Source organism: Tiliqua scincoides, chromosome 1, assembly GCF_035046505.1.
Source record: "Tiliqua scincoides isolate rTilSci1 chromosome 1, rTilSci1.hap2, whole genome shotgun sequence".
Classification (NCBI taxonomy): Eukaryota; Metazoa; Chordata; class Lepidosauria; order Squamata; family Scincidae; genus Tiliqua; species Tiliqua scincoides.
In genome coordinates, this window is record NC_089821.1 from 277575851 (window position 1) to 277586184 (window position 10334).

A 10334-nucleotide genomic window follows, 5' to 3' on the forward strand; every position below is an offset into this window, starting at 1 on the left:
CAGTGAGGTGCAGGAGAAGGTAACTATCCCTTGAACAGTAGATCAAGAGATGAACCACAAAGGCCTATCCTTACATGAAGGAATGCTAAATTAGGACAACGAATTATATACTGAACACATGCGCCATCAATAATTTTCTTCTTCTCTTTTCACCAGGTCTCATGCAAGTCCCAAGCCCAACTGACCTGGCCACTGCTTTTACTGATACTGCCCTATTTGTCAACATTTCACTGCTAGCAGCTTCCCTAGTCAGCCCGAGTAGGTGGAACTACCACTCAGGAACATCACAGTAAGAGAGGCAGTGTCTAGATTTCAGTGTATCACATACAAACAGGATGTCTGAAACAAGGGGGGGGGTCTCTCTCAATGGGGAACAACAAGAGCCCTGCATTAATTAGACAGAATGGCTGCCTCTACCTCAGATTTATACAGCTTTAAAAATGTCACAATATTACAAGTTCTTTAGCCATTTCTTCATTCTCCACATCTGAATGCCTCGAGGGCTGGCACGTCAATCAACTGACCAGTCAAATATACCCTGAATATATGGTGGTGACACCTGAAGCAGTGACTTGCTCTCCATCTAGCTCAACTGCCTTGAAAAGCTGACTTTTGTTTTGTGAGTTGTTATAATTTCATTCGTTTTTAAAAGATTTTGGAACTGTAGGTGGATCCTGGTATTCCAGGATAACAAGCAATGGGGGCAGGGGGAACTATTCAGTGACTTATTCACATATACGTTCAAGTAAGTGGTTCAATGTTCCACAACATTGTGGTAACATAAGATTAATGGCATTACAAAACTTTAATTGAATTGTTTTTGCAGTTAGTACAAGTATCAAACTGCTGATTATTAATTACACCATCTTTCTTGTTCAAGCTTTAAAAATACTTGGCTCTTATTTGACAGATTTAAAAAAAGCAACTTTGTCAACTTAACTGGTCAAACAGCCAACTTTGAACACCTCTTTGGACAAGCGTCAGGATGGGGAGCCCCACTGCAGCCTCCAACGTGGACCTCTGCAAAACATCTAGATGTGTGCCAGAGTCTTTCAACTTCTACACATCTTCTTACCTCAATAGAGCTTGCTATGTTCAAAGACTCCTCCATGCCAGGGATGTCAAGCTGAATAATGCGCAGGTCTTTGCATTTGATAATAATGGTCCCCAAGGAACCAACAAAGCTACAGTGATAAAAAGCAGAAATAACTATAAGAGGATGCAGGTGCTTCCAGAGCCTTCAAATGCAGCCACCGACTGACTCTGTTGCATTCAGCAACACACAACACACAAGCAAGAAAGAAAAATGGATCGCAGCCTAGCTTTCCACACACCCTTCATTTAACAGAAGAGAGCTGCTGGTTAAGAAACACTCGCGTAGAACTGCCCTCTGTGAGGCTAAAGTTAATTTGCTAAAGTAACACAAATCACAAATGCAGGTGTAGAGGGGAGGATTAATGGAAGGGAAAAGGAGGCATTTAACCCTCCTTGCACTTGTCAATACTTGCACAGAGGTATAATCCATATATCCAGCTCTCACATCTTTCCTTCTCCCCCCCCTCCCCGGGCTGGAATTGGGCTAAAAATAAGGGGAGATATTTGCAGTGGGAAATGGCCCAACAGTTTTCCCCTCACCCCACTCACTAGTGTAATGAGTAAAACTCCATTTGGAAAAATCTTGTCAGGTGTCATTCTATGCCAAGTGCTATGGAAAATAATATTTGCTATTAGTCACCTGGGGACTATTTTGGTATGATCATTTTGGAAAAACAGGATACAAACACTTCCAAGATATACATAGGTTTAGGTCCTACAGTGTGAAATTGCCTCCAAGCCTGGGAGATGCTACCTGTTTATCCCTGGAAAAAGGATCCAACGTGGTTTACAATAAAAATACACAAAAGACAGATAATAAAAACAATATAAATGCCATAGAAGACACAAACATTAAAAAAAAATTAAAAGACACACACCTAGCAGCAAAGTCACTACAAAAAGACAGCAGAAGAGCAAAAGCAGCTGAAATACGAATACTCAATGAAAGCTCAATAAAAACTAGCAGGCACTAAAAAACACCATAGTGAAATTGGAAGGCTTGTTGAAAAAGAAATATTTTAGGCTTCTCTGGAAGACTTCTACAGCTAGATGCCATGTGGCTATGTTTCTTTTGCCCTGCCCTGTTGAAAGGATGAACTAAATAAAAACTCTGCAAAAGTGAGTACTCTGGTGGAATGTATTCCAGGAAGAGGGCACTTCTGGTGGTCGTGCCACAGCTGTGAAGCTCCTGCTTAAGGTCTTCAAAGACAAGAAAATAACCCTTTTCTTTGGTCAGGTCTCCTGCATGCTGTTCTGTCTTCTACTGCTTCCAGAATGTTTTAGTTTCGAACACTCTTTGGAAATTGTTAGTCATTAACCCCTTTAATTTTTTTAAATAAAGACTGCATAAAAAATATATACAAGATATATACAGAAGGTGCATTTGTGGGGCTGTTCCAACATAGTGTGGCCTACCTTGGGATTGTTTTGGAGCAGAGATTGTGAGTGGCCCTTCAGCTTGCCTGCTCTACCTCAGCAGAAGAATTGAGAAACCAAGCGAGGTGATCCCATTTCAACACTGTCCATTAGTCCAGATATGGCCAACCTTTCAACTTTAGGGCTCCTGGACCTTTAATAAATGTGTGATAACAATTGTGATGACAAGTTGCAACTGCTGAAATTCCCACTCCTACACAACTGTTAGAGGTCCAGGAGTCCTAGAGTTGAAAGACTGGACTCTGGGTATGATCCAGCATGACCTTCTTTTGAAGTTCTTACATTTTTCCAGTTGCCAGCTGCATCATATTTTTAAATGCTTCTCTAATCATCCAAAGACTTTATTATTGTTGTTTAATTGGGGACATCCAATCAACACCTTGCTCCAAAGGAGGAGATAACTGGGGATGCTGCCCATTATTTGACAGTTTATATCCTGTCCTTTCAAGTCAGTTTTAAATGAGACAGATGCTCAGGATTCTTTGCCAATTGACAGAATCAGTCCACGATTGTACATGCCTCTGCATTGCAGAAGTGTAGCAGACTTCTAAACCTACATTATGAAGAAGAAAGTTGGTGGGAGGAGAAGGATCTGAAGAAGTACCATCTCTGTCCTCAGCTTCTGAGAACTCATCTGGACATCTCTTTAGTTTCCCAAAATCATAAAGGCTAGAGACTTGCTACAATAATGGGGGGGGGGGGGGGGAGAAAATAGGAAGAGAAAGATTATAAAGGATATAGGATAAAGGATAAAAAGGATATAAAGGATATAAAAAGGATATAGTGGAAATGAAAAAGGTGCAAAAGAGGAAAACTAAGATGATTGCTGGGCTGGGGCACCTTCCTTATGAGGAAAGGCTACAGCGTTTGGGCCTCTTCAGCCTAGAAAAGAGACGCCTGAGGGGGGACATGATTGAGACATACAAAATTATGCATGGGAAGGACAAAGTGGATAGAGAGATGCTCTTTACACTCTCAAATAACACCAGAACCAGGGGACATCCACTAAAATTGAGTGTTGGGAGAGTTAGGACGGACAAAAGAAAATATTTCTTTACTCAGCGTGTGATTGGTTTGTGGAACTCCTTGCCACAGGATGTGGTGATGGCATCTGGCCTGGATGCCTTTAAAAGGGGATTGGACAAGTTTCTGGAGGAAAAATCCATTACGGGTTACAAGCCATGATGTGTATGTGCAACCTCCTGATTTTAGAAATGGGCTGTCAGATGCAAGAGAGGGCAGTAGGATGCAGGTCTCTTGTTATCAGGTGTGCTCCCTGGGGCATTTGGTGGGCCTCTGTGAGATGCAGGAAGCTGGACTAGATGGGCCTATGGCCTGATCCAGTGGGGCTGTCCTTATGTTCTTATAAGGATGTTAAATTCTGTATTCGCCTGTGGTTGCATAGAAGGGAAGTGTCCCTTGCTAATACAGAACAGTGGAACAAGAAGCCAAAAGGGAGACTCCAATCCCCTCATGGCCTGAAACATTAGAGAAAGTGGAGGAGGCTTAAACACAGCAAAGTGGATCACAACTGTGCTCATGCTGGGCTCAAACAATCAGTCAACAAGAATTAAGACAGAATTAGACTTGCAGGACTAGACATAAAGGATCTAGAGTTTCCATAGTGAGGGAATGCTAAGTCATTGGCGCACACACACAACAAATCGGCAAGAGTGGATGAGGTCAGCCAGGGATTTGGGGATTACATTATGCACTGTCAGGCCAACACAGTCTTTCTGCTCTAATGCAAGGATTTTCAGCTCTTGCCAGAAGACTGCCAGCCTACTCTATCTCCCAATTCTCCAAAGACCCTCCCCACCCAGACCCACATAATAAAATTATTAGTAAATGAATTAAACTCAAATGGTGGAATTCTCTTTCTCAGGAGGCCTGAGTAGCCCAGGCCTGGCTGTTTAAGCACTTGTTTAAGCTATTTCTGCCCAATGTTGTGTCAACACAACAGGGATCAAATGTGCACACCTGTGGGCTGGGCAGAAATGGGTTAAGACTCATCAGTTTTGACTGGTTTTCTGTTAATCATGCTTTGTCTCTCTTGCTAGATTCTTTGTATTTCGTGTTTTTAATTATTGACATGTTTGTTTTATAACATGTTGTAAACTACTCTGGTGGGCCAGATGGGGGTGGAAGCGCAAGGCATGGCATTTTTTAACAACCAGTTTTCTAAAGCATGTCAGTGAAAATCACAACTTTAAAAATCCAGCAATACTTCACCGCTAGCCAAGGTCAAATCTTGCTACCAGGTACCAAAGCAGTATTTGCAGCCACAGCAGTTAGTAACTGATCATTTTGAGGTGCAGGGGAATAAAGGCCTTGGTGCAGCATCCCGACTCCCTTGCTAAGGTAAGCCTATGGAAATGCTAATTGCTGCCTAAGGATCTTGGATGCTTCAAAGACAGCATCACTGCCAGAAGCATCCTGTCCTCCTGGAGAGAAAGTGCCCTTTTCAAAGGCTGCATACTCCTCCACTCACCCAAAGCAAATGAAGGTGGAATAATTACTACTTTCCTTCTCAGCTTAGGGACAGGGCAAATCAGGCTGAATCACCACTGAAGCAACTATGCTGACACCATGGCGGCAGCAGAACTAAACTCCTCTTGAACAAGAATAAGTAAGTTCACCCGATGTAACCTCCACTAAGACAAGTGTCTGATATGGGCCACAGATGAACAGAGAGCTTTTTTTCAATTGCACCTAGCCTTAAGACATGTTCTTAGGGGCACTGCCATATCTGTGGCACTTCTTTTCCCATCAAAGACCAACACGGACTACTTTCTGGAAGAGACGTAGAATGTCCCACCCTGGATCAACATTCAGTGGCCCGGATTAAGCAGATGTCAGGTATATTCAGTTTAATGGGATATTCTTATTTATAATTGTGACCTGCGCTGAACTCTTGGGAAGGAGTGGGCAAGAACAGAATTGGTGTAAGTATTAAGATGTGCTTCTTTGCCTTTATGAAGAAAATATACATGTTTCAAAATAATTCTTCTGCAAGGCAATCCGATGTCATGGAAGTGACTATCATACTATAAGCCCCTTTCAACAGGGCTATGAACAGCACAGCTGTACTGCTAACACTCTAAAGAGAAGAACCCGTTGGTGCCCTTACAAGTCGAAAGGGAACACTGCTGTGTTAGTTCCCCCTTCATCCACATTTAAGGAAATTGCAAAATAGCATGGCAGGGGTGTCAACAGGTTATTTGTCCCATTTCAACACTGTTTCAAACCACTTGCTGTTCTTCAGAACAGAAGAAAGGAACATGCACGAGAGAGCAGAATGCAAGAACAACCACAGGTTCTGCAGATTATAATTCATTCTTTTTTCCTTTCAGGCTATCAGAAGAAAAGTTGTTCTGAACCGTGCAAGTTAATTGCCACCCCCTTGCTCACTTGGGGTTGGAAATGACAGGTGAAGTTCATAGAATCAAAGGCCAAAGAGAGGCCTGAAGAGTATCAAGTTTAGTGCCTTTCCCAATGTCAGATCTAGTCAATCAGTCTGAATTATGTTCTTATGCTGACTGGCAGTAGCTTCGGGACAAATAAAACCAAGTTCTCCTTCTGTACAATTATTCACTTACAAAATTGATTGACACAAGATGCGGGGATGGTCACTGGCTTTTAAAAAAGTTAGACAAATTTACAGGAGAGGATTAAGGGCCCAATCCTGAAGTTGGCATGCTGGCTCACCACTGGCATGCACAGATGCAAATATGCCATAAGGCACATTTGTGAGCCTTACCACAGGCCCAGCACTGGAACTAACCTAGTGCAAGCCTACACTGGGCCAGCTCCGGTGCTGGACCCACAGTCCATTGCCCAGCACCCCGTGTGAATGCTGGGCGGCAGAAAGGTAAGAAGGGGTGAGGGAGGTTGGGAGGAAGCGTTCCAGGGCAAGGGGAAGGTGTGGTGGGAGAAGGAGCAGGACAGGAGAGGGTGGGATCAGCGGAGCTGAGCTGTCGTATCCAGAGCCCCTTGTCAGGCTGCATGGCCCGACGCGGGACTCCTTGATTCTGTGCCGGCTAAAGAGCTGCTGCAGAATCAAGCAGCCCCATTGCAGGGCTACTTTCCTTACCTAGGGGAAGGGGACAAAAGTCCGCTTCCCCTGAGGAGCCATCAGTGGCTGCCCAGCACATTCATGATCCCGTGGTAACCATTTTGGCACCACAGGAGCCATGTGTGCTGGGCAGCTCAGGATTTGGCTGCAAGTCTATTACTGGTTATTGAACAGGATAGTGTTCAGCATGGCATATCAAGACATGATATATCTTTCTGTGCATGAGATGCTGGACATGAATATCACCTTCACACCAATTGTGAGCTTCTGAAGCTCACCACCATTAGAAAGCTGTGAGCTGGCCACCATTAGAAAAATAATGGAGGACTAACTGGACCTTCGGCCTGATCCGCAGGGGTGGGGACTGAACTCTGCTGACTAAATAGAACAACAGAAAAGATTATACTGCCCAGCTTCTCATGTCCACAAAGAAGTGACAGATGCATAAAGGACAAGCAGAAGTCAACAGGTGAAGTTTTTTCCAGCACACATATGTGAGTGATAGAGGAAAATGTCTCCCACTGACTTCCACTGATTAAAAACCGAGAGCTTTTCCTCTATCACAGGCATATCACTAACTGCAGAACAAGGCAATACAAACAGGTTCTGGAACCTTGACAAATTTGACCATAGGAAAAAGTTCTTCCTGACCGCAACTACAGAAATCAGATACAAACACAAATCCACCCACTGAAATACTAGTACTGTTATCAGAGCACAAGCCCACACCACCAAATGATCTGGGCAAAAGCCCAGAACTAGACACACTTGCTTCCCCCTCATTTCTACAGGAAACCAATACCCTAGAGCAGCCATTTTCAACCACTGTGCCGTGCAACACTGGTGTGCCATGAGTGGTCCTCGGGTGTGCCACAGGAATTTGGGCGAAGGTCATTTATTAATAGGGCCAATGGGAGATGTGAGCCCCCACTGGCAGCATGGTGTGCCTTGTCAATTGTCAAAAACCTGGTGGTGTGCCTTGACCATTTTAGTGCCTTGTCAGTGTGCCGTGAGATAAAAAGGTTGCAAATCACTGCCCTAGAGTGTGACCACTGTCTCTGTCCTAGGAAATCTATAATGTCCCAGGTTCAAGCAGAAGCTTAGCCATGAATTCATTTGGCAACTGTAGCTCAGCAACAGTTCCCCCACCTCGCCCCCAATCTTTAATATGGGGGATAGTTATACTACCCTACCTTGCAGGATTACTGAGATATTTTATGTGAACCACACTGAATACTAATAACAAAATAAAAATTTAGTGCATGTTCCCTATTACTAATACACTAGTTCTTAGTAAAACATTCCAGTACTCATCTTGGGAGAAGAAGGAAACCACCCTTATTCTCCTCATGCTTAGAATTGCCTCCAAGAATATTTCCATGACGTGATCTCCATTTCCTATGAAAGTTACCTCTTCCACAAAGCCTTGTCACAACCTCCAACTTCCATTGCCTCCATGGCTACCTGCAACTTCCTTAACTTCACATTCTTCCCATTTATCACACCTCCATTTCCTTGGGCTATATGTAGCTAACTTCCACACTGTCCCCTGCCCAAATAGAGGGATGAGAGCATTCTCACCGTTTTTCAATTGAATCAATGTTAGAGTGCAGAAGCCAGAGTTCCTCTGCATTGTCCTGCCGCCGTGAGGAGAAGATGAGATGATGCCCTGTCAAGCACAACGTCCCCTCCACTGCTGGATAGAAAGGGCGATGAAGAACCACGTTATCTGCCCTTGGCGTCTTGATAAGCTCAGCAAACTCCATGTTTTCTCCAGATCCAGCGCAACGTCCCTGCAGCCAAGTGGTGCCACTTTCAGCTGGCCAGCAAGATGCAACTTAAAGTCTTGGCAGCTTCCAGAGAGACAACAATAACTCCCACAGTTATGGTACCAGGTATCCAGCAGAGATCATCACTGAGATTCAAATTCTTGCTGGGAAGAAAGAAGATGAAGCAATTTTATATCATGTACAACTTAAAAAGAATTAAAACCCTCAATATGAATGGGGTTTTAAGAAGAGTTAAGGATACAGGAGAGGGTTAGGGAAGGTAAAAGTGGGGTCTGAGCTGAGAGGGGGGCAGTGGAGAGAAGGGAGACATCACAATCTGAGGTGCCACTGGAAGGATCCTGGGACATCCCAGTTCCTGTTCAACAAAGATGGAAAAAACAGGAGGAATCACATGAAAGCATGTTTAAGAAAATGAAGCAAAAAACAGAAATAAGAACATAAGAAGAGACCCACTGAATCAAGTCATAGGCCCATCTAGTCCAGCTCCTGTTTCTTAAGGTGGCCCACCAAATCCCTCAGGGAGCACACCAGACAACAAGAGACCCGCATCCCAGCACCCTCCGTCGCATCTGGCAAACCTAATCTCACACAGATTTTGAGAGCTTGGGCTATAGTTCAGAGGCTTCATTTGTCTCTCTTAGGGCTGAAACCGCAGCAACAGGCACGGGCAAAACCACAGAAAGCAGCAGTGGGGCAGCCGAAGAAGGTTTGTGCCCAGTTCCCAAGACCAGGGGCATGACCTCGAGTCACTTGTACGGTAGGCCGGGCAGAGAGGGGCACAGTTAAGTACCCCCACCAGGGATCAGCTGTAGGCCAGGAGATGAATAGAGCTGGTGAAGAAGTGCAGTGATGGAAAAGTGAGGTGGGGGTTAGTTGCCAGCTTGCCTAGACAATAGGGAGACTTCAAGGAGGTGCAGTGGGTGGGTGGGGGGCAGGTGAGGCAGAGCCTCCCTACTAGAGTCCTTCAAAAAGCGGTGGCATCGTTGTGTGAGGTGCTCGAACACCTCACACGGTGGCACCACCGCTTTTAGAAGGACTCCAGTAGGGAGGCTCTGCCTCACCTCCCCCACCCCCACCGCACCTCCCTGCCACACAATGACAGGGGAGCAGCTCTTACTAGGCTGGGGGGGGGGGTGTCAAAGCTTCCCCACCCCATGCAACTGCCCTCTTTATTCCCTCCCCACCCCCTGGGGGTGGTCCCCCTCCTCCTGGCAGGGCACCCATACCCACCTGTAGGGAGTGGGGAGGGCAGACCAAGGGGCTCCACCCAGTTGTCAGGGAGGGCTGCCAGTCTCCATGGTGGGGAGGGAGCAAAGGAGAGAGGGGCTGCTGCAGCCTGGCAGCAGGAGGGGTTAACCCTCTGCGCTATGAAAGGGGACTGTGTGACGCACAGGCATCCCTCCTGCCCCTCCTCCACTGAGCCCTCTCCCAGACTGGGGTGGGGGGGACGCAGCTGTCTCCTAGTGAAGGATCCCGCAGCTCCAGCTCCCAACCTGTACCCCGGATGTTGAAAAAAAAAAGAAGGGGAGGGTGAACGGCGAGAGATGGAACCAACGCTGCCCAGTCCAGTACCGTTTGGGTCACGTGACGGCCTTCAGCGGCCAATCCGGCCTCGCCGGTTTCTAAGGATGAGGGCGGAAGTGGAGGGAGAAGAACGAGAGCGCCCCAGCCCCGCCTTTTTTGCCCTCACCGGAAGTGGGTGTGATAAAAAGCCGCCGGTTGGAAACGCATCCCCGGGCAGGACAGTTCCGCAGCCAGATCATTCCCCCATCCCAAAGCTATAACCTTCACTGGTTGGGGGTTGTGTGTTGTCAATTGATGTGACAGCAGGGCTGTAACTGGGCAGTTTTTTTTCCATGCAGATATTCTTGGCTCTATTACAGGGGCTTTACATTAGCCTTTCTATAAACATTCATGCATTATTTATTAAGCCTTTA

At 45.7% G+C, this 10334-nt stretch overlaps 1 protein-coding gene across 1 annotated transcript in view; it reads right to left on the reverse strand.

Annotated features, from left to right (window-relative positions):
* Positions 1-9911, reverse strand: part of MTMR9 (myotubularin related protein 9) — a 33053-nt gene extending 23142 nt beyond the window's left edge. The window contains exons 1-3 of the mRNA XM_066626447.1: positions 9628-9911; positions 8189-8540; positions 1076-1184 (exon numbers count right to left, since the gene is read on the reverse strand). Of these exons, the coding sequence (XP_066482544.1) occupies positions 1076-1184; positions 8189-8373 (294 nt within the window). The 5' untranslated portion in view covers positions 8374-8540; positions 9628-9911. The remainder of the gene's footprint in view (positions 1-1075; positions 1185-8188; positions 8541-9627) is intronic.
* Positions 9912-10334: the final 423 nt, after the last annotated feature.